This window comes from Staurois parvus, unplaced genomic scaffold (genome assembly GCF_062004578.1).
Source record: "Staurois parvus isolate SC_StPar_1 unplaced genomic scaffold, SC_StPar_1.0 ptg000165l, whole genome shotgun sequence".
Classification (NCBI taxonomy): Eukaryota; Metazoa; Chordata; class Amphibia; order Anura; family Ranidae; genus Staurois; species Staurois parvus.
In genome coordinates, this window is record NW_028317961.1 from 7,577,003 (window position 1) to 7,602,609 (window position 25,607).

At 38.6% G+C, this 25,607-nt stretch overlaps 1 protein-coding gene across 7 annotated transcripts in view; it reads left to right on the plus strand.

Annotated features, from left to right (window-relative positions):
* EYA4 (EYA transcriptional coactivator and phosphatase 4) overlaps window positions 1-25,607 on the plus strand; it is a 355,737-nt gene that overhangs the window by 18,472 nt on the left and 311,658 nt on the right. For 6 of the 7 annotated variants that reach the window (XM_089676183.1, XM_089676184.1, XM_089676186.1 and 3 more), the window contains exon 2: window positions 22,026-22,126. The exons of the other annotated variant lie outside the window; for it this stretch is intronic. In XM_089676183.1, coding sequence (XP_089532309.1) covers window positions 22,094-22,126 — 33 coding nt within the window. In that variant the 5' untranslated portion in view covers window positions 22,026-22,093. The remainder of the gene's footprint in view (window positions 1-22,025; window positions 22,127-25,607) is intronic. 7 annotated transcript variants of the gene reach the window in all.

Sequence of the window (25,607 nt, forward strand, 5' to 3'; positions counted from 1 at the left end):
TGCACAAAGCAAGGTCCGTAAAGACATGGCTGAGCGAGTGGAGGAACTTGACTGTCCTGACCTCAACCTGATAGAACACCTTTGGGATGATTTTGACAGGCCTTCTCATACAACATAAGTGCCTGACCTCTCAAATGTGCTTCTGGAAGAATGGTCACACATTCCCATAGACACACACCTAAACCTTGTGGACAGCCATCCCAGAAGAGTTGAAGCTGTTATAGCTGCAAAGGGTGGGCCAACTCAATATTGAACCCTACGGACTAAGACTGGGATGCCATTAAAGTTCTTGTGGATGTAAAGGCAGGCTTCCCAATACTTTTGGCAATATAGTATTTGTGAGGTATCAGTGCAAACTCCAGAGCGAGAAAAATAAGTTTAGCACCAGATCTCCTGTTTATCTGTAAACTGGTGACCTGGAAAGGCTTTTAAAGCATTGCCTATGGATAAGTTAATGTACTGTAATTTGTTGCCATTCCACGCACGTGTGCAATTTTAAAGCGTGACATGTTAGTTATCTGTCTACTCTTCATAACATCATCCTTTATATTTTATTTAAAAATTGGGTATTATATCATGTTTGTATGCACTACAGTTCATTAAAGTGTATTGTTTTTCCTGAAAATTTGCATTTGATATACCTCTGCACAAATATTGTGTCATATAAAATATTTAGTGACATAAAAAACAACCATTTTATTCTCCAGGGCCTTTGCTTTCAGAAAATATATAATGTTTGAGGTTCTAGATAATCTAGGAAGTGTCAGAATTGGCCCGGATGGCCGGTGGCTAATGTGGTTCATACCACTTGTGACAGTTGCCTGTGGAATGTTTTTCCTGGAATTTTTTGTACTATATAGTAGGGATGGATCCTTCCCCAGCCACCTAAACCCCCTCTCACATTGCACCCTTCCCTAGCTATTTCACGATATCACAGCTCAAATCAACCAAGAAACCTCAATTCCCTCCCTCATCTCTATTTATTATCCAAGCACAGGTAACGTCTCCCTGCCCGTCTATTAGGTCCCATCATATCTCAATGCTGTCAGACACAGCTCAATTCCTGCAGATGTCTACCTATCTGCTTACATTTCACTCCTACAGAAAAATCTATATTAACCCCTACTCAATGAAACACCTCTTCCTGTCAACCTTTAGGTAAAGCCGTGGGATTGTGTTAGATGGCTATTCCAGCGCGGTCCCCCCGCATCTGCTCTGTTCACACCACTGCGTTGTGGTGGTGTGCGGGCTGTGTGCACTGAAAAAGTACTGCATGCAGTACAGTGTAGCGGTCTATTGCCTCGCACCGTGCAGCCGGCATTAAACTTTGAGAGATGTTTGTGTGACATCTCAATAAAGTAAGTAAAAAATAAAAAAAGGAAACAGTGTGGTGTGCCAGGATTGGTGCATCCTTACTGCACTGCTCTTGAACAATTCACCCTGTACACCAGCCGCTGCATTGTAATGTAGTGGCTGATATTAACATACCCTCAATAACACCTCCTCATGCCCACTAACATTTTAAGGAATACTCACTTATACCCAGCAAATTCCATTTACCACTTCATCACACCTCACATTAAAGCTGAACTCTAGGCAGATATAAAAGTAAAAAAAAATACAGCTCTGTAATAAACTGTCATTATCAATATTATACGTGTCAACATCAAAGGACTTGACAAAGCGCAACTGCGTGAAACATGTCATCTTGGTAACCGTACATTTGCTCCCAGCTGAAGCCAACGCCGGACAACGCCTTCACTTGCCATGGTGACACCACCCAGGACGCTGGTACGCTGACACCACGTGATTTGAAGCCGACAGGAGCATTCTCTGATCTCAGCTCCCCTCAGAGCGGACGGGCCGTCCATTGGAGTCACACTGTCCACTTCAGGCTGGTCAATTTTATTATATTTGCTACTTTGTCTCACCCAATAAAGATGCACCTTCACTAAGGTGCTTGTCTGAGAGCATTTTCCACAGCGCCTTTTTTTCCAATACCCTCAATAACACCTCCTCATGCCCACTAACATTTTAGGGAATACTCACTTATACCCAGCAAATTCCATTTACCACTTCATCACACCTCACATTAAAGCCAAACTCTAGGCAGATATAAAAGTCACAAAAAATACAGCTCTGTAATAAACTGTCATTATCAATATTAAATGTGTCAACATCAATGGCTTTTTTTGTAATTTAAGCAGTGTTAGCACCTGAATTTGACCTGATATCAGCCTTGTGCTTCTGTCCTTTAACGTGGCTGAAGGTATTTTACTTTTCATGCATTCTATGCTTTGAGGTGAAAAACCTTTAGTGTGCAGCTCCCCCCTCAGCCCCCCCTACCCCATATACTTTCCTGAGCCTGTTCCTGATCCAGTGATGTGCACGAGAGCAGAAACTCTCCTTGGTCTCTGCCTACTCATTGGCTGAGACACAGCAGTGGAAGCCATTAGCTACTGCTGATGTTAATCACAGCCAGTGAGGAGGGAGTGGGGGATGAGGCCGAGCTCTGCTCTGTGTGTCACATAGACACAGAGAGGAGGCTAGGGAGCAAGCACGCATGAGTGCCCCCCAGAGCGAGCAGGTTGCTCTGAGGGAACTCAGCAGGGGGAGGGGCGTGGAGCAGTGGTGGGGGATCCAAGAAGAGGAGAATCGGAGCTGCTCCGTGCAAAACCATTGCACAGAGCACTTTGTTATTTTACAAAAAAAAATTGGAACCTTTACAATCACTTTAACATCAGAGCACAGAGTGGGAGAGGAAAATCAGCACAAAGAGCCAGTCAGTTCATAAATTGACAGTGAGCATGCTAATAGGATAAAACAGTGACAGAGAGATGAGCTCACCACTGTGCTAAAGTGTTATGAGAGACAGCTCTGGATTGAAGGTTCTTTAACAACAGCCTTACGATTTCACTGCCATTCAGTACTCGCTCCTAAACACCCCTCATTGACAAGCTACAGCCATCACATTGAGAACTCACCTCTGGACCAGCAGTTTTAGTTCAGATTCCTGTGAAATCTGTCCTCTCCTGGGCGAGTAACTAGAAATTCTTGCTCCCCGCTCACCTTGCCAGCCTCCTTTCCCCCCCTGAAGAAAATGTTATAAATATATTTTGGTTTCTTTCTAACATTTAAAATAAGTTACTTTTCACAAATGTACTCATTTTAAAACAGACATTTTTTTTGTATTATACTAAAAGGATGAGAATTAGAAAAGTTGAACTGTGTGTCTAAAACTGAAATAGAACTTTTTTTTTTTTGGTACTTGACAAAGAATTACAAATTTCAAAACGTGCCTAAATTAAAAAGGAAAAAAAGAAATCTGTTAAACTAGTCTTTATTTCCCTAGTGTTGCACAGTTTGGAGATCAAAATTCTTTAGCAAAGCTTTAGACTTGCAGTGCACACAGGGACTTATAAAATGTTACTGAAAGAGGCTCACCAGAAAAGTAAAATTCAGAAGCTTTTGGAAGCCTTTCCTGTGTTACCATCTATAATAGCGAGGACACTAAGCTGCCTCATACGTACAAATCAGGTTACAAATATACTGTGCATATTGTATGCTATTTACAGTACTATATGGTTTGTTACATACTGCTGTTCTAAAGGCTTTAAAGAATTGCTGTTCACTATACTATAAAAGACAGGCAGGCAGGCAAACTGTAACATTTTATATTATCTCATCATTCGACCAGAAGACAAAAGATATTTTTGCCCTCCTGGGGATTTACCCCCCTACCTGATCAGGGCATTTTTTGCGATACGGCACATCATTACTTTAACTGACAATTGCGCGGTCATGCAAGGCTGTACATAAATGACATTTATGTCATTTTGTCCCAGAAAGAGAGCTTTCTTTCACTGGTATTTGATCACCTGGGTGTTTTTTATTTTTTTTGCTCTATAAACAAAAAAAGACCGACAAATTTGACTTTTTGCTATAAAATATTCAGTAAAAAATTTTTTAAAAAATCTAATTTCTTCATAATTTTAGGTCAAAATGTACTCTGCTACATGTCTTTGCTAAAAAAAAAAAATCCTAATACGTGTAAATTAATTGGTTTATGTGAAAGTTATAGCGTCTACAAATGGCGGTATATATAGTGGAAGTTTTATTTTTATTTTTTTTTATACTAGTAATGGCAGTGATCAGTGACTTATAGAGGGACTGCGGGACTGCGGGACTGCGGCAGGCATTCTGACACTGGGTGGGAACTAACTGCCACTGACATCCCCAGTGACTAATACAGTGATCAATGCTAATAAAAAGCACTGACACTGTACTAATGACACTGGGCAGGAAGGGGTTAACATCTGAGGCGATCAAAGGGTTAACTGTGTGCTGTGTTTGTTTTACATTATGTGCTGTGTTGTGTTTTACTAGGGAGACATGCTGCTTTGTATTTCTCTGCTGTGCAGTATAAAAGCAGCATGTCTATGCTGACAGAAAAGAGACCTGTGTTGTTTAAACACAGGTCTCTCCCCTGTTAATTTTGCCAACGATCACCAAGTCTCGGGCAAGAATCATCGGCCGGGACCCGGTGACTGTCATGTTCAGCAGCCAATGCAGCATGGGTAGGGCAGCTCAAGCACCTATATATACGTGATTTTGCACATCCCTGACACCCTGTAGCAGTACTTCTGCTATAGAGCAAGGGGGGATGGGGAAGTGTTTTTTTTAAAGTAACTGTGAAAACAATATTGTCCAAAAAAACCCCCAAAAAGTCCTTGCAGAGGAAAATATTAAAGCAGTCTTAAACCCAAAAGCAAACATTTATTATATTGCAGCTTACCAACTATTAGGTGTGATGGCTTTCCCTTTCCCTTTTTAGGCTTTCTTTCTTCTATTTTCATCTGGTGATCCTGCCAGTAAGTCTGAGTTTTTTTTAAAAAAACACACTTTTTTTGCAGTTGCAGGGATGAAGCAGACCATTTACCACTGACAGGGGTGCTTACAATGATCAGCTTTATTTTATTTATGTAAACCTTTATTCCAGAAAAAAAACTTGCTTTAACTGATTATAATCTGGAGTTCAGCTTCAGTGTGTTACTGTAATTAAATGCTTCTAACACTTCCCTCCCCCAGAATGACAATGCTGCTGTCCAAATGTGCCCCCCTGTGTTCCTTCATCCAGAGTTGGGGCACTCTAATACAGGAGGTGTGTTACTGGCTAGATTAGCAGGTGAAAACAGAAGGAAAACAAATTAACAAAAGAAAAGTAATGCAGCCACCACATTTAATGATTGCTAAGCTACAATGTATTAAATTTTTAGTTTAATTCCCTATCTCAGTTGCCATTGCTATCAAGTGCTGTTTCTCGCGTCTCCAACTGTGCTCACTGGTTCTTCCCACTGACCTCTACATCCCTGCAAGACTCCATTAAGCACTTTTGCTTTGGAAGGATTTACCCCCTTTCTGACCAGAGCATTTGTTGCTGTTCAGAACTGTGCTACTTTAAGTGGCAATTGCTCAATTATGCAACAATGTACCCAAATTGAATTTATTTATTTTTTTCACAGAAATAGAGAATTCTTTTGGTGGTATTTGATCACTACTGGGTTTTGATTTGTTTTATTATTAAAATTAAAAAAAACGTACATTTTGAAAAAAACTATATTTTTTTGCTTTCTGCTATAAAAAATATAAAAAAAAATAAAATTTCCTAATAAATTTAAGCCAAAATGTATTCTGCTACATGTCTTTGGTGAAGAAAATCGCAATAAATATAAATTATTTTGATTGTGTAAAAGTTATATCGTCTACAAACAATGGTATATATACTGGAATTTTTATTTATTTCGTTATTTTATATTAGTAATGGCAGTGACTTATAGTGGGGCTGTGATAGTGTGGCAGGCAATCTGACACTAACTGACACTTAGTGGGAACTGACTAACTGACATCACCAGTGACAAATTTATACAGTGATCATTGCTAATACTATACACTCTCACTGTACTAATAACACTGGATAGGAAAGCGGTCTTGGGGTAATCAAGGAGTTAAGTGTGTGCCTAACAATTGTTAATTTGTGTAATGTTTGTTGCTTTTTACTTGAAATTGCTTTGCTTCTTCTGCTTGCTTTTTAGGCAAAAGAAACTCAGAGATCATTCCATCTGTACAGAGCCCTGTGTTATTTGTCAACACAGGGCTCTGGGCTGTGATTGGACAGGACCTGCTAACTAAATCCTGGCTGTCAATCACAGTAGAGCAGGCGGGCGGTGGCGCAGGTCAGGTGCAATGCTTTGGCCAATCACAGTGCATGATGATGTCATAAGGGGGTGGAGTGATGCCGCCCCTTTTGATGTCATCACAATATTTTAGAACTTTCATCCTGGTGCAGCTGTCAGATGGCGGGAGTCAGCATAGAGAGCAGAGCAGTTTTTTTTTTCCTTTTTCAGGTCGGCGGTGGTGGCGGGCATCGTGATTGATATTGGATCTACTTCGGGGCGACATTTTTGAAATTTTTGTTTTTAATAAGTGACTTGTCAAAGACTGACTTCTGTAATTTTTTAAACTACACTTTTTTTTTGTGAATGAGGATGTGGGAGCCCCCTTGTTAAAGGAGCTTCCAGATCCCGATAACCCCTCCGCCTGCAGACCTCCCCAAGCATCGGCTATGGTTGTGGGGAAGAGGCCCTTGTCCCTATCAACATGGGGACAAGGTGCTTTGGGGGGGAGCCTCCCCTGCCCCAAAGCACCTCCCCATGTTGAGGGCATGTGGCCTAATATGGTTCAGTGTGGAGGGGCGCTCGTTTGTCCTCCCCCCTTTCCTGACCTAACGGTCTGTATGTTTGGATAAGGGTCTGATATGGATTTTAGGGGGGGAACCCCATGCCATTTTTTTTTTAATTTTTGCATGGGAGTTCCCCTTAAAATCCATACCAGACCCAAAGAGCTATGAATGGGAGGGGGGGACCCCACATGTTTTTTTTTTAATTGTTGGGCAATGCAGGCAATTCTTTTTACATTCACCCGTCATCTGGAAACACAACTGACAGCTGAAACATTAAAGAATGTTTTTAATAGCTGTGCTGTATCTTACTGCATACTCAGATGCTGTAAGATACCGCTGAGTGAAGTGTTGCTGTTCGAAGTTCGCAGTCTAAGTTTCGTTATGTTCGAATGTTCGACCGCTGGCCGAACAGGGGGGTGTTCAGCCCATCACTACTGGGAACATGTATGCTGGTGACAACTGACTAAGGGTATCTCCCCTTACCTTTGACAGATATGCTTTCACTTATTGTTGTGTCTGCTAGATATGAAGTAAATTAATTCTCCCAAAAGGGACATAGATGGCGCAAAAATCCTCATAATGCTTTTAACCATTCCCCATTTTATCCAACTTAGAAAAACGTTTTGGCTTAATATATACTTTAAATCAAAGTGAAAAGAAAATTATTTTGGAATGTATAAAAGTAATGAACTTTCAGGAAGCAATAAAAATTCAGCATTCACTGACAGCTGGAGAAAAAAGTAAAAAGGAGTAGACACAACTCACAGTTTTGTTTGCTACTTGGTTCTCCATAGCTGTCCAGGCCTGGGTTATGTGAACATAAAAAATGAAATAACTTTTTAAATGATTTGGTCATATGGGCATCTGTAACTACTGTTAGATTTATGTGGCCATCCCATTGCAGACTGCCAATGATCATAACAACTTAAAATTTTCAGAGAGGATTTAAATTTATACAGTGATTTTAATAGCTGCTTGGCTTAAAACATGACCAAATAAAATTTGCTTTCACCTTAATTTAAGCTGTTTTAAGCTGAGTACATAAGTGGGAAGTTTCCTTTGAGATTTTTTTTAATTTTTTATATACTATAGATGGTCAAAAAAGATATATATACAGATGTCAGCTGGAACTTTTCTTTTCTAGACCCGCTTTCTGATGAGAATTTACTAATGCATTAAGTGAGCATTATACTACTTCACACTATATTAAATATAGACCCAAGAGTCAATATGATGCCAGATTTGCTTTAGGTGGATAAAAAGGTTTCCCTAAGTCTTCAGATTTGGGTATATAGAGTACCAAATTCATGTTTGGATGTTATGTGCATATGGCCATCCAAGGAAGCTAATTAAACTATGTACTTTTCTTGTAAATGCATTAACATCCACTCAAGGATTATATGAGAAAGAGCAGTGGAGTAGTTTATGTTCACGTCTTGAAGATGTGTGATTGAATGGTAGATTTGTAATTGTGCTTTTAAGACGTCAATCAAAGAGTTTTACAGAATCTGATAGCCATAAAGTCAATAACATTTTATTGAAGAGGATACTCAGTACAGGTTACATAAGAACATGACAAAAAAAGTTTGGTTTTGTGGAGGGATAAAAAAATGCTAAACTTTTCCTGAGCATGTGACAACACATGGTCATATTATTATCAATGCATCTTAAAATATTGAGACGTATTTACTAAGGTAGCAAAGATTGTTCACTATACAAACATAAAGTGGAAGAAAAGGCTAACTCCACCTATTCATATGTAACGCTACCCTCTTGAGGGCCGCTGTATTTCTGGGTCTCCCTAAGCTCCATACAGCCAGGCAACACACATTTTCCATGCTTGGATCCATCATCAGTGAACAGTCCATGACCTTGGTTTGTTATTTTATAAGAAATAACTTGGATGGGGTAATAGGGGTTATGGGATGCCCAACTTGGCTGAATTAATGCACAGGGACAACTTCCTTCCTATTTACAGAAAGAGATCCTGGACTGTTCTTCTCCTTGAGAGCTGTCTTTGTGGAGCAGCAGCAACAGCCCCTTACAGGCTAGGGACTCACAGCCCCTCTGAAAGTGAAGGGCCCTTTCACACTGACGATCCAATTGGGTCTGCCTGTCAGTTTTTTAGGCGGACCCAATCGGACCATCCATAGACCTATCTATGTCTAGCGGACAAGTGTTCGCTAACACCTGCTGGCATTCGATCTGATCCTGTACGCCAAAAAACATTGGATGGGATCCCTTCCCCATCTGTACAGTGGATCTGATTGGTTGACAGTATGGTGAAAACAGACAGGCGGTCCGTTTGCATTTGAACGCCCCATAGAAGTCAATGGGCTGTGTCTGTGTCCGCTCTACAGTAGCAGAATCTGCCAGTGGGTCCACCCCATGTGAAAGGGGCCTAACGTAGCTTGTTGCAAACTACATACAGAAATGTCTCCTCTCCCCTGTAGAACTGCTCCCAGCTCCACAGCCTGCTGACATTACCAGCCCTCCTGGCTGCTGTGAAGATCTCCCAGGACAAGATAAAGAACTAAGCACAGCACTGTCCTTTGGGAGCTTGATACATGTGGCAGTCTCTCCCCTTGTAAATCCCTGGGTGTGCTGTTGTACTCACTTTGTCCTCCTTGCTCACACTGCTCCCAGACAAGTATCCTGTTCATATCGTCATGCTGAATGGATCTTCCTTATTACTATGCAAAGGTGCACCAGATTCTGTGTGTACACGTCTTAGTAAATTATCCTCTTTGAGTCTGGTATGGATTTTAAGGGGGTACCTCATGCAAAAAAAAGTGGGATCCCCCTAAAAATCTGTACCACAAAGGGGGGGGAGAATGCACCCCCAACCCCAAACCATACGAGGCTTCTCTAGCAAAGAATATTGTCCCCATGTTTATGAGGACAAGGGCCTTTTCTTTACAACCCTGGCCAGTGGTTGTGGGGGTCTGTGGGTTGGGCTTTATTTAAATCTGGAAGCCCCCTTTATTATTAGGTAAGCCCCCAGACACTGGCCCCCCTCCTAGATGAATGTGTATGGGGTACATGGTGCCTCTACTTATTCACAAAAAAAAGTCACTTTGAAATTAAGACTCTCAAAGATTTGACAAGTCTTTTGTTAAAAAGATAAAAATCCCCACATGTGAGTGAACGGGCAGGGTGATCTTAGTGTTGGTAAAGATGCAGTGGGTGCAAGCACTTGCTGCTTCCTTATGCAGATGAAAGATGTCACGTTCATCCATGCCGACTGATGCAAACCTTCTGCATGCGGGCATGCACAAACCATGTTAGCTATTGTTATGCCCTGCAAGCCAGCTCTGACAGCCACTTCTGTGCCCTCTACCACCTTCACGGTCTTTACTGGGGTAAATATTTTAGCAGATGTGAGTTGATAAGTCTGTAGAGAGATCGGCAGCTCTTCTCAGAGTATGTGCCATGTGGGCAGTAGATTTATGCACAAGTCTGTGGCCTGCTTAAGCAACATTAGCACTTCTGCCTGGCAGTACTAGGGTCATTGGTTCGAATCTCAACCATCTGCCTGGATGTTCTCCCTGTGCCTGCGTGGGTTTCCTCCAGGGTACTCCGGTTTCCTCCCACACTCCAAAGACATGCAGGTAGGTTAATTGGATCCTGTCTAAATTGTCCATAGTATGTGTATGTATGAATGTGAGTTAGGGACCTTAGATTGTACACCCCTTGAGGGTTAGGGACTGATGTGAATGTACAATATATATATATATGTAAAGCGCTGCGTAAATTGACGGCGCTATATAAGTACCTGAAATAAATAAATATCGATCCCACTGTATGAAAAGTGTAAGGGACATTTATGTTCTGTGGAAGTCTAGGTTCTTAGTTGGTTTATTGAGAGATACTCTTGATATTTTCATATGTCTACCAACACATGTTATCATTGGTGCTTTAAGCGACACACACACATACACAAACATGCAGATTTCTACAACATGGAGTTGTTTTTTTTATCTAAGAAATAAAATCTCAAATGCAGGTAGATGATAAATAAATTAGATAGATGATCAATAGATAGATAGAAAAACACTGAGGTGCTAAGCATTTTCAAATTGCACGGTGCTATTAAGAAACCCAATCTGAACTTTTACTAGAGGCTGCGGTGAATTATTGGCAAAAAGTAATTTGCGGCCAGTTTATTTCAGCTACAAATGAGAAATATTTCTGCACTTAGAAGTTCACTACAGTATACATTATTATTACACTGTGAATTATTGTAAACCTGTAATAGTAATGGCTGTTATTTTAATAGATTGCACTTATAAAATCAGCTTTGGAGGCCCACTTAAGAAATTAAGTTTCCTAAGAGCAGAATGTTTTTATTATACAAATTACTTCCATGGGAAGGAACAATTTTAAGATTTATAAGTGGAATGTAACTATAGTTAAAATTAAACTATGTTGAAACACATTAAAAAGAGCACTTGAACAGGTCTGTTTAAACATACTTCGATACTTTGCAAAATATATAAATCCTGCAAGGCGATTTTCTTACATGCAGCTGAATGGAAATTGAGCATATAAAAATTTGTACGTATTGACTGTAAAATTTAAAATGAACACTCTAAAAATGTAGAAATGTTACATATATAAATAATGCAGAAGTATGGCATGTACTATGACTTGTACACTATTTTGACGCTAGGGGCTCCTGTGTATGTTTTGCCCTCCATGTGCATGCCATTGCTTTGGAAACCTTGGTAGTGAACTTTGGAAATAGAATAGTTTCAGCAAGCCTTCTTATAAATAATTCATTCTGCAATGTTCCAGGGCATAATAGAGAACAGCGGGGAGATATTAGACTGTCCTTGCATGACCCTGCAAGTGCCGGAACCTGCCACAAACCTTACCCAATGCTAACAGTGGCACTCTTCCACGGTGCTTCATAGGAGAATGAAGGATCTTCTTCATTCAGTTGGGACCTCTTTCTAGAGTGTTTCCATAGGCTGGAAGTAAAGCTTGTATATGTAAAGAGCAAATATGGCTGTCCACATTAACATTTATATTTAGAAGAAGGCTTTTAAACATTAACACACCCCAGTAAGATTACTCACATCAAGATGATAAATTTCACATGGATAGCATAAATAATATTGAAAAGACTATATACTACATTTAAAACTCAACACTGACCCTTCTCCATTGGAGCATCCCTGCAGCATTAGAAAAAAAATATCTGTATACTTACCTTTTTCCAGGTGTCTCCAGTCCAGTCCAGTAATGGCCCCGACTCTCTTTACTCTCTTTACTCTCTTCTTTCTTCGGAGGTGGGTGTATGCTAAATGCCATATAATCATCTGGTACCACTCTTTACAGCAGTCTCTTGTAAATAGTGTAGTAATAGTAAGTGTACATTATTTAATTCCTTTATGACCCCCCTCTTTTAAGAGGGTAAAACAAATCCTAACACCTCAACACAATTTTCCATCTTTGACATGTTAGTAAAACTGTTCATATCATCTCTCCTATTTTGTGTATCAAGGTGAATTATGCCTTGGGGTTTTTTTCAGGACAATTTGGGCTTTCTTTTGGTGGGAAAATGTAATTGATATCTCATAATTTTTTATTACCAAAGGAAAGCTTGCCTAAAATAGTTAAAAATATTATTTTTTGGAAGTGTTGTTGTATTTTTCTTGTTACTGCCATAGCCTACAGGCAAAGACCAACCCAACATAAATTCTAATGCTACTGACGATCGCAGCGATAACACAGATGTGTATGTTATTTGATTTTTTTACCCAAAGTAGCACTTAGAAACAATGGTCTGCATTTTTGCTTTTTTTTCATCCTACCTGAAACTCACCGATGCTGACACTGACACTAATACTAATTTTAAAAAATGTTTTTTTTTAAATCCTACATAAAATACACTGACCTTTTGCCCCAACCTTTGACTCTGACCTTTACCCTTGGTCCTGACAATGACCCTAACTCTGACACTGTCCTGGATCAGACCTTGACCTAGATACTTTTTCTTTCTTTCTTTCTTTCTTTCTTTCTTTCTTTCTTTCTTTCTTTCTTTCTTTCTTTCTTTCTTTCTTTCTTTCTTTCTTTCTTTCTTTCTTTCTTTCTTTCTTTCCTTCCTTCCTTCCTTCCTATTGTTTATTTATATTTTTCTCTAGCAAGGGGAGAAAGATATGATGCATATACATGTATACATGGCGGTAACGGGTTAAAGAGTGCCTGGTGTCATTCAGCCAGGAGGACAAACATTGCTGGATCTGTAATAGGGTGAGTCTGCAATGGACAGCACCAGTGATCAAGTAAGTAAAGCAGCTAGATTTGCTTTTTGTTTTAAGGCTGCTCTGGGGACTAGAATTGTTCAATTTTTGCCCAAGCTGGGCTTAGGTTTTAAGCTTCTTTCCCTGTTACTGTTCAAAAGGAGAGTGATTTGTAGCAGAGAAGCCTAACTTAAAGTGATTCTGAAGGATTATTTTTTTTTGTGTGTTTGTAAAATAACAGACATATCTATACTTACCTGCTGTGTGTAGTGGTTTTGCACAGAGCAGCCTGGATCCTTCTCTTCTCGGGTTCCCCGCAGGCTCTCCTGGCCCCTCCCAGCCCCTCCTGTATCCACCACAGCAGGCTGTTTGCTATGGGGGCACCCGCTGCTCCATGTAGCCATTCAGGCTTGGCCCCGCCCCCTCTTCTCATTAAGTCAGTGGCTGTGATTGACAGCAGTGGGAGTCAATGGCTCCGGCTTCTATCTCAGCCAATGAGGAAAGGGAGTCTTGGGATAGCCGAGACTCCAGTGCACATTGCTGGATTGAAAGGGGGCTTAAGTGAGTATTAGAGGGAGCTGGGGAAATGCTGCACAGAAAAGGTTTTTACCTTCATGCATAGAATGCATGAAGATAAAAAACCTTGAGCCTTTAATCAGCCCAAAAGATATTACACAGATAGTACATAACTCCACAACATTTGGCAGCATGTTCATTCAACCGCTACTCCTCATTATGCTGGAGGAACTGTAACCAACAAGGATCCCTGTACCATATATGGTGGGAATGTCCACAAATGACTCCATTCTGGTCAGATATCTTCACATTTATAACATCAATTACAAACTCCTCTATAATTCCTGATCCAGCCCTGGCACTTTTGGGAATAGGAATAGACTCCTGGCCACCACAGTCCAGAACTGTAATAATACATATTTTGATAGCGGCACGATTGAGTATTGCCAGGCTTTGGAAACAAAATACAACTCCATCCATTCACACAGTAACTGAAATCCTGAACAAAAACACAGCCTTTGAAAAAATCTTTGCTCAAATATACAACTCATTTTCTAAATTCCAGAAACACTGGGACTTATGGCTCAAAGATCATCGATGTACCGTTACATAAGGATCTACAAGATTTACCAATCAAATACCACTAGAGATAAAGCTACTCCACTCTATTATTATCACCCTATTATCTCAAAAAAGAAAATATGTAATAATTTCAAATCTCATTCTTTATTCTACTTCTCTCTAATCTCAAATCTCCACTTCTCACAACCTTCCTTTCTTCTCTAAACTAATGATTTACTGAATATTTCAAACAAACAATGCATACTCATCAAAAAAAGAATTGTATTGATGACAGTAATGACTACAAAGTCACATTGTTTATAAGCTGAATTTTGTAAGATGTTGAATATGCTCATACTCTGTTATCTATATCCTTTACAAATCTGTAATACATTATTGCGACAATACTGTTAATTGTTGTAAACAATCAAATGACCAATAAAAAACAACAGTTGTAAAAAAAAAACAAAACCTTGAGCCTTTAAAACCACTTTAATGATGTAGCATGCGTTTGACTTGTAGCCGCAAAAAAAGTCTTCTTAGTGACAAATTACTGCCAACTTTACCAGTTACATTGCAAGTTACAAATCGCTGGTATTCGCTGGCATTTGCAATTTTTGCCCATCTGACATGGCGCATAATCTTTTTTTCACAACTCTTCTATCTATTTGTTGCTAAAAACCTGTTGTTTACAGAGCTTACAAGCTTAAGGAAAAATTTGCCCAAGTTAATGATCCAGAGGAGTAACCCATATATCTCGACAAGGAGAGAGGACACTGGCACTGTGATGTAAAAGCTGCTGTTACAAGTTAAATACATCAGATGCACAGGCAAACCACCTTAACTTCCACCCACTAATGTGTTTCAATGCAACAATAAGCTGATCAGATGGTCAGTAGCAAAGTGTTGAATTACCTGTAAGTCATATATCATTTTGAGCAACTTTATCCATGTTTCAGTCAGAGTAAGTGTAAAAGCATGGAGCTCCTGGTAGCCCCAGTGCTCTAGGAATCCTTTTTCATATATTTTAGTGATATTAAAGGCTCACTTTTTATTTCTTTAAAAAATAAACTTGTCATACTTAACTGCTTTGTGCAGTGGTTTCGCCCTGATTCTCCTCTGGGGTCCCTTTCCGGTGCTCTGAGCTCCTCCCCCCAGCAAGTGCCCCCAGAGCAAGCCACTTGCTCTGGGGGCACTCATGCGTGCTTGCTCCCAAGCCCTGCTCTCTGTGTCCATAAGACGCACAAAATGGGGCTCAACCCTGCTCCCCTGCTCCTCTTCACTAGCTCTGATTGACAGCAGCACTGTATCTGAGCCATTGAGGGGTGAGAGAGTCGAGGGAGAGTCTTGGCTACCGTGAGCATCATTGGATCGGGATTTGGCATGGGAATGTATTTAGGGGGGGTTGTGGGGGAAGCTGGGTGCAGAAGGTGTTTTACTGTGCGCCATAAAATTCAGTAAGGTAAAAAACCTTTTGCCTTTACAGCCACTTTGAGTGTTTATAAAACATCGGTTTGAAAAAAAAATTTACTCAAACTAGTACAGTTTTCCTTTTAAAATAGCTCACACCAAGAAAGGTGTGAAGGTTACGACCCTATCCATATTTGTGGAGCTTAAAAGGTACTCTTCCCCAAAAATGCTGATTCTGGACCTGCAAGACAACCTGTCTTGGACCATCTGCTAAGCCAATTCATCACATACTCTTTCTGAATTCTTCGTGGGAACACATTTAGAGTCCATTCTGGGCTATAAGACCTCATTGCAGGACTGTAGTCCCTTGTATGTGACTCATATATTTAAAGGTGAACTCCAGCCAGGAGGAACACAATCCTATTAGCAAAGTAATTGCTTACTTTTGTAAAATCCTCTTTATTTGTTTGTAAAGTCAGTTTCCACTCTCTCTTGTCCTCAAAACATGTCCCTTATGTCACGTGTTTAGTGTATCTTCTTAGTAGACTATGCATCATTGTTTTCTCCTTATGAAGAAATGACTCCTGGTTACATTGCCTCTTTAGTGTAGTTTACAGACATGGCAGTGTTGTATTGATGTCTCGCTTTCTTCTGTGGGTAGGTATAATCTCTACAGCTCCCAGCAGTGCCCTACCCACAGCTATTGATTGGCAGTTATGCAAATAACTGCTGTCATTAGCACAGCACTGTCCCTCACAAGCCTGAGCATCGCCCACATACCTGTCTACCACATCAGTGCATTCCCTATTGATTCATGGGAAATAAAGTTTACATGTCCCCTGCGGGATGTGATGTGTGGAATATTCATAGATCCTCCTGTAAGGTAAAAATTATACAGCGTTTTTTTGTTCATGGGGAGAGGAAGCTAAGATTCCAAACTGGGCAGGATCCTGGAGTTCAGTTTAAAAAAAAAATGATTAAATAATTTTTTTAGTGTGGACTTAATTGACTTAAACCCAATCAAGAACTTGGCATTTTGTGTATTTCATTCAATAATTTAAGTTATTAATTTTGTAAATGCATTTTTCAACTGAAAAGTATATAGTAGAACTTGTTACAGCTTCGATTGCCTTCAACTGAATTAGCAAAGTTTACCGCAGCATTTTTCCAGCAACATTTTCTGGATCCCACAAAGCCACACTAAATAGAAAATATAGTCAGCTTTATAAAAATGTACAAAGAAAGCAATGAGAATTTTTTAACCAGTTATGTAAGTGCACATGGACCCCTGATTATGCTGTAGAGTGCAAAACGTGTTGGGATGAGTTACAGGGCGGACATTACACCATTGCATGGAATGTATGCGATGGCCATATTTGTAAGTGCTGGTGGCTGTTATCTACTCTATCTTTATGTGCTTTACATTTTATGATGGATTGTTTCTATTAATAAATAATACACTATAAGAGATATACCTGGGTCCACTTGGTGAGCATTTATTCCATAGTTGGATTACTTAACTGCTTACCCTGGGAAGTGGAAACTTGGCCATGTCACAACCAAAGAGGTGCTTGCCTAAAAGGACTGCATCCAGAGGAGAGGTGGGGTTTCCTGGATGACCCCATTGAGCGCTCTTTCTGCTTATAATTACGCAGTCACATGTTCAGGAGGGTGCAGAGTGCTGGTGTTGGTGACTGTACAGTGGAAGTTTATGTGTCACTTACCCAATCCAGATTGAAACAGATGAGAAGCACTGCACTTTATTTATATAAATTTTAGAAACTGCTATTCACTTTTGCATTGACTCTTTTAGGAAAAATCGTAGGACACGTGTAGGTAATAAAAGAGGTTTTTTAAAGTCTTCCCCAGTATGTAAATTAGACAAGTGGTAGCTAGAAAATTTGTATCACACCTCTGGCACATCACTGAATTTTGGAGTAACCAACAGTTTCCGACTGGCACCCTGGCACAAACTGTCTCTTTATGAACATTTAATGATTGTATTTCTTTTTATGATCTACATAATATTATCTGGATTATTATTTGATTTATTATAGATTTTACTATATACTGTATTTACTGCATATACAAACTGATTTTACTGTTGTGGGTTTAGTAACACTTTAAGCCAGGGCCCTGTGCCCTATCTCAGTAAGCAGCTTTGTATTATCCAAGTAGACTGTTTCATATTCTGGTTTTCTGAGAGACTACAAGTTAATAGCAATAAGTAGATTGATTTGCATTAGACAAATGTGTTTTGTAACTAATCGATTTTTGGACAAAATTGTAATTTTCAGAATGGACATAGTAACAAATGTCAATGATTCTGGCAATAAAGTTATACCGCAATTAACAAATGCATTTGTTTCATTCGGATGACATCACATGATGCAATAAAAGCTTGGGTCTATGGGGAAATACATTTTCAAATTTGTTTGATAATTCTGATTCAAGTAACGTTGTGATTTAAATTGAGTGTGTAATTATCACAGTCAGCCAGTTCAGTTCCACGATTGAATGCAATTCTTAGGTTTGCACCGAATTTTTCATTATTTATTCCATTGCGTCTCACAATATAGACTAGTTTTGACATATGAATAACAAATCCACCCAAAATATCATCACCAAAAACTAATCTATAGCAATCTTTCGAAAAGACTGCAGAATGTTTCGATTTCACCGGGACCAACGAATATACGAAACGAATGCCACATATAATGAAACGAATGGCAAAAACAAAACAGTTACACATAACGATTATGATGAACTGAAATTCTTCAATTAATTAATGCACCCAAAACAGAACGAAAATTTCTGGCTACCGCATGTCTAATTTACATACTGGGGAAGACTTTAAAAACCTCTTTTATTGCCTACACGTGTCCTACGATTTTTCCCAAAAAAGATTCTGCCCTGTGGGGCTGTTGTGGTGCAGTCTTCTAGAGGGCAGAAGAATATTAGTTGGCAGGGAAGTTATGAACTTTTCTATATTAATGTGGTGTTCACAGTGCTCTAGCTTGTTTTGTGAAGCTAACTGGCCCATGTCAGTGGTCACAGACAATGCTATCTTCTTTCATTTTAGATGTGTGTCTCAGCACACTCCAATGTGCAGCCATATTGTGCTTGAGTGTACAGAACTTGATTTACTTAGATAAATGTGTAAATTATCTTATGGCTTGTTGATTCTGGTAATGTTTCCCTGTGGGGGGGGGGGGTACTTTATCAAGAGTACAGGGTCCTCTCAGAGGACAAATCAAATGATTAAGGTAGCTTTCCCCATTGTTTGCTTTCCCCAGATTAGGCTAATATTAGAGGTGCACGTCCATAAATATGCATGCTTGGCCAATATGATTTAATTCATGCTCATGTACCAATCATTCATTAGTGAAGTGGTGATATGTGGAATAAATCCTTTTGCATTTGTACACAAGGTCATTATTATTATCATTATTATATTATTTTATTCATTTATTTCAGGTACTTATATAGCGCCGTCAATTTACGCAGCGCTTTACATATATATTATACATTCACATCAGTCCCTAACCCTCAAGGGGTGTACAATCTAAGGTCCCTAACTCACATTCATACACATACTAGGGCCAATTTAGACGGGATCCAATTAACCTACCAGCATGTCTTTGGAGTGTGAGAGGAAACTGGAGTACCCAGAGGAAACCCACGCAGGCACAGGGAGAACATGATAGAGGATTTATATAGTGCCAACAGTTTGCGCAGCACAGTCATAATTTAAAAAGTAAAAATTAAGGTACTAGGTGAACCTCAAATTCAAGTACACTCTTTGGCCAATTTTTTTATTGTATCTGTAAATACATTGGTCAAATATGAAAGAGAATATCCTTCAGACAGGCACCTTTGATTAAAGGTAATAAATCCACCACTCCACATCTTACGTGCAATAGAAGTTTCAAAAGCTTCTCATATTAGCTGAATCCTGTGATAAATATAGTACAGGTGTACCTTGGTTTACTGCAATCTCCGGGACGTTTCGTATTGCGAAAAATTTGTATTGAAAACCAAATAATCCATTCCTGATGTCAGAAAAAAGTAAAAAAAAGTCTTTTATCTGTTCAAAACTCTTCATAAAGTGCACTTTAAAGGCATAAATACTGTACAGGAACATGATTAAAAATTAATTTGTAAATGCATTGAAAACCAATTAATCCATTCCGGAGGTCAGAAAAAAGTAAAAAAAAAAGTATTTTATCTGTTCAGAAATCTTTATGAAGTGCACTTTAAAGGCATAAATACTGTACAGGGACATGATTAAAAAAAAATCGTAAATGCATTGAAAAACAATCCGTTCCGGAGGTCAGAAAAAAGTCAAAAAAAGTTTTATTTATTCAAAACTCTTTATAAAGTGCACTTTAAAGGCATAGGGCTGGCGCTATAAACCTCCTAGGTGCAATGCATCCTGGGGAAACTTACTTCATATTGTGAAAAAAAATTTGTAAACCAAGGCATTATTTTCAATGAATTTTCATTCGTAAACCAAAAATTGCATTAAACGAGGTGTTCGTAAACCGAGGTACGCCTGTATGTAAAATGTAAAAACTTTTACAATGTTCTATTCAGAATTGAGGCATCCCGAATTGTATCTGGAATATACGCAGTTAACTCTTATGTGGCGGTTCTTCCTACTATTCCTGTCCAGGCCTGGCTTTTTCATATTTGAACATTACAGCTGTTATACTGCATGTATTTATAAAAATGTTTTTAGTCTATGTAGTAGTGCTGACTCTGCAATAGGGTGCAGTTTTCAATGATGTTTATACAAAATAGTGGCTGTACCCAAATCATTTCACTGAGCAGAAGGGGGCAGCCGTTATACTCCATGGGAAATTCACATTTGTTTAGAGGTCATAAGCTACCAGCAGGTTGTAAACACAGCTTGGCTCTGGGTTTATGTTTAGTAATTTGATAAGGAGGACATGTTTGGAGCAAGAATTTCATCTGTTTATGTAATAAAATTGCAAGTACTCTTAAAATTTATGCCATTCACGTCTTTAACCAAAATGGGTTTTTTGTTTACTATCTTTTATTAGGCTTCATGCACATTGGTTTATTGTAAAATGCTGTTTCTCTTGACAGGAGAAAATCAGCGTTAAAAATGTGTGTTTTTTCAAACCAGTTTAGCAGTGTTTGAGGTTTCAACATTTATTAATTTGTATTTTAATTTATTCTGGGTATTGAAATGAATAAATGCTAAAGTGCTAAACGTGCCTAGGCGCGTTTTGCAGCATTTAGCAATGTCCATTTGGAAACTCGGTCACTGCCCGAGGGCCCGGGGTCAGTAGGGGGCCCCATGAGATGCCCCTGGTACCTTTTTCATAGGCTTTTTTGAGTTTGGGCAAGGACACAGGGGCCCCATGATCCCCTATTACCCAGGGGCCCCATGAGTTGTCAGTCCGCCCCTGGCAATGTCAAAAATTTTTCTGCCAAAACTCTGCTGCTCCTGGTCTCACTGGCAGTGGGTTTTTTTTCCTGTCTCTAAACTCCTTCCACTATATGCTGCTACAAGCCTATGTGTGCACTGGCACATAGATTAACATGCAGGGGAGTTTAGTGGCAGAAAAACAAAATGCCAGACACCCCTAGAAAAAGCTGTAAAAATGCCCAGTGTGCACGAGGCCTTAATGTTTGCAAAAATATAGCGTATTGCACAAAAATATCAGAAGTAAGATATGCAAATATACGACAGGTACCAAGATACAATATTAATGATGAAGCACATAGAATACAAAATCCAAACAAAAATATAATATATATCAGCTTAGATGTGAGATGAACAAAAATATAACAACATCTCCAAAATGTTAACATAGATCAGGAGAAAAAGACTAAGTTAGCATAGATACCGATATAGAGCGGAAAACCAGTATAGAAACCAACTTAACATATCTCTGCACCAGAAACCAAGGGGAAAAATTAGCGGCCTAAGAAAGGAGGTGGGTATGATCAGACCACAGGATCATGGTTCACATTTCTTGTCAAAATGGGTTATAAAATTATGCAAAATATGAAAAAAAGCAAAATGTTAAGATTGTACTTCACCCCAGAAGCGCCAGGAAATATCCCTAAAAATGGTATTAGGGGAAAATAAATAAACAAATAAATACATCAATAAATAAACATCCATTTGTTAGGGTAGTGGCAGGGAGGGGGATTAGTGCGGTGGATGTGGGGGCGAGGGGGTGTGAAAATCTGCAAACTCTGCTCCAGGATTCCAAACGGGTGCAAATATTGCTTGCAGATTGCAGAGGTGCTTAAAAGGTAAATTTAGGCTAAGTTTAAAACCCTTCTTTGAGTCATAAGCTTTTTTGTTTCTTTTCATCTTACCTATAATGTATGTATCATCATTTATTGCACGGGTGAAATATAACATGCAGTTAAAAATAGAAAATGTGATAAAAAAAAAAGTATTTGTGTTTAGAAATAATGATTGATTATTTTTAAATGCATTCAGTGAATTCCAAGATTTCTGTTCACAAAACAGCACAATTGTTTTTCTCCATTTTCATTTGACGCAGGAAATTCACAAAGGTTTACAAAAATCCTGCACCAAAACCAAATATTTGGAACGTTCTGAGACAAATTCATGGACGACTCTCAGGACCTGAATGAGCAGTCAGTAAGTACTGTATTATATTACTCTGTTTCCATACTTATAATGTGCTTGTATTTTGTAGTTGCAAACCAAGAACTGTTTTATTACTAGATAACCAGTTACATTGTTTTATCAGTTCAAGTGTGCTTGTATGACACACTGGTTTGTTATTTTATATTCAAACAGGTGAAATGTTATTAGCTAAATTCACTGAAATACTAGGCACTGGTAAATGTTTACATCTCCAGCAATTCCTATAAATTAATTATTTATTTGGATATCATGGCTAACTTCCACAGTTTAGAACTGTAGGTCGTTTACCTTAAAACAATAATCTATCTGTTTAAAAGAGACGAGAAATCTGTTGTTCATTTAGTTTTCCACAAATTAATTTCTGGGTCCCTAAATGATCACATATACTGTACCATCCATCTATTGGAATATACAAGAAAGCCAATGTTTTCTACCATAAAACTACAGTAGACTGACAGTTGAGGAAAAAGTGATACTGAAACGTTGGACCCTTTCCTAAAAATGTTCATCAGTTTATTTATTCAGTACTGCCTGTACTTTATAGTATTCATGCTACATGGCTTCTATCATTTGAGAATAAAAAAGTACGATAGTTTGGGAATAAAATATAATTTGATGGCAACGAAACAACACAATAATTAATGTACAAAGGATATCAACTAAATCAGGGGTCTCCAAACTTTCTAAACAGAGGGCCAGTTTATTGTCCTTCAAACTTTTGGTCATTGGTAGTAAAAAATGCCTTGGTGTCAGTGGGATTAACCTCCCTGGCGGTATGATTATTTCAAATTTTTGGTGCTGAAAGCGGTACCATTATTTTGCATGGAAATATGTTTTTTTTTTATTGTAGGGCTGTAATTTGTAGGAATAACTCACTGAAATCTGTCCGAACAAGAGTCCAGTAAACATCCCGGGTATGATAAAATTTGAAACACTAAATCATAAATTATAATTTAATAAATAATCATAAAAATAATAATATAATAATAATAAATTTAATTTAATAATATAATCAAACCAAAAACACTTAAATTTGAAATATAGCGCCAAGTTCGCACATCACTGAGCAAAGTCGCAAAATCGTTTTCACTGTTTGATGACGAATTTCCCCACAAATCATTATCACTCAATTCTGCAAGTGGTTCTGATTTACTATTGCTGTTCTCTAGTTGGTCTAAAACCGCTTCTGACCTAAAGTGACGCTTTTTGGACACCATGGAAATTTCTCAGTTTCCAGGCAATAAGAACAGTAAAAATGCAGGCAGGGCACAGGACAAAGCACTCAGGACAAAATGTATGTGAAATGGTTTGATACAGTAATGAAATACTATGTGATTTTAGTGATTTTAGAGAATGTCACTTTTTGTCATTTTTGAATTTCCCGCCGTTCCGTCCCCCGTACGTCCCGACGCTCACAGGGGACGGAACCCAGATGACAGATGCTGTCATCCGCCGGATTACATTGTCGGGGACACTGCAGGAGGGACATCGTGGGAGCGCAGGACAAGGTAAGTGATACAGGGATCGTGGAGCAGCGCCGCATGGTATTCCCGAGTGTAGCTCGGGGTTACCGCTTGTGGTACTGAAACCTTACCCCGAGCTACACTCGGGAATACCGCCAGGGAGGTTAAACAGTGCCCCAATGTTGGTATCAGAGGGAGGAATAGTGCCCTCAATCATTGGTGTCAGTGGGGAGAATGGTTCCCCCCATCATTGGTGTCTGTGGGAGGAATAGTGCCCCTATTGTTGGTGTCAGGGGGAGAAATAGTGCTTTGCTGTTGACCTTAGTGCAAGAACTATGCCCCACTTTTGCTAACAGTGGGGGGGGGGATAATGGCCCAAGGGCCAGATAAAAGCAAGCCCCTGGGCCGCAGTTTGGAGACCACTGATCTAAATTATTCTAAAACAGAGAGTGACCTGATTTTGCATTAGTCATTAAAATTTTACATGTTTAATCAGGAATTCTTAGGAAAGGTAGAATTATTTATTGTGCATAAAAGCCTTAATTTTAGGTCAGTATTCTTATTCATATGCTTTGAATTTGGACTAGTAAATACAATACAAACATTACATTTTTCAGTAGCTTTTACTAGCTGTTAGAAATAAGCAAAACTATGCTCACATTTTGAGATCTTGCTTTTAATTTTGCAATTAGCCAATCCTCCAAACTGGCACCAATATATCAGTATTTAATTCACCAGATTTTTATTTTCTAAATGATAAAATAAGGTTCCCTTAAAAAAAATGACTGGACCAGAACACCATGCATACAGTACATTTATAGATTTTTAAAGAGTTCCAAGATGAAAAACTTAGAGAAAGGCTGATAAAAATCTTTTTTTTTAAATAAACAATAACTCTTTCTACCTTATAGGCATTTGTTAAAAAATGAATAGGTAATTGATCCATGTGTCTACTTTATGTACAATGTCTGGCTTTATCTTTTGTGAAATAAAAAAAAAACGCTATGGTTTAATTAAGGAGATAAATGCTTCTCCTCCCATATTTATATTGTAGAGCTTCTAGCTCTACTATGGATTCTGGTACTGAACCATTGTGGTTACTGTGAAATGTGAGATCATGGGAGATTCTCAAATCCTAGTTTCCACTCTCTGATGGGTTAATTAGATCACTTACGCCATGGATACAGTTGTGGTTAATTTTACTTAGTGAGGCAGTAAGATGAAAATGGCACAAAGAAAAATTACCACAATGATCTATTTATTAACTTTAAAAAAAAATAGTTTTTTTGCTTGTTTTTATTTTTAATTATTTGTAATTGTTTTTGTTTTTTTTTAATTGTTTATACACTGTGGCAAATAGTTACGGAGTTTAAAGCACCAATAGCCCCTCAGTTCAAACATTACTAAGACCATTCTCTATGATATATGTGATCAGTGCGTGTTGGTACAAGGTTTGTACATTAAGATGTGGCCTCACTTTTTAATGCCTCTCAATATTGAATGCCTCACTTGAAATCTGTATTGAGAGACACATAAAATGTTATTGTTCTGCAGAGCTAGGTGGATACGACTGGTTTGCCTAGGGTGACAAGCTAATGCCAGTGTTTCTTATTAGAACTATAAAAATAAAATAAATTAAGGAATTGTAATGTAAAAACTGTAGCATTTGATAGAAAGTGATTTGCGGTCTGGTTGTAGATACAGATTTTTTAATATAAAAAAATATATTGTGAAATGCATCTGTACTGTCATAGTATGTCATAGTAGTATGTATGTATGTATGTATGTATGTATGTATGCGTACATGTAAAATGGAAAACTCCTTTTGTAGCTTCTCTTGTTTTAATAGGAAATGACCCAAACTGCTTAACAGCTTAGCATGTACATTCTCTCTATTTTTGTTCTTCTTTTCATTAAAAAGAACATAACGAGGGCTTGCTTTGTCCCAGTGTAATACAAGAATAAGCATTTGATAAATCCCTACTTTACTCCACCCCCAAGAGTGTGAT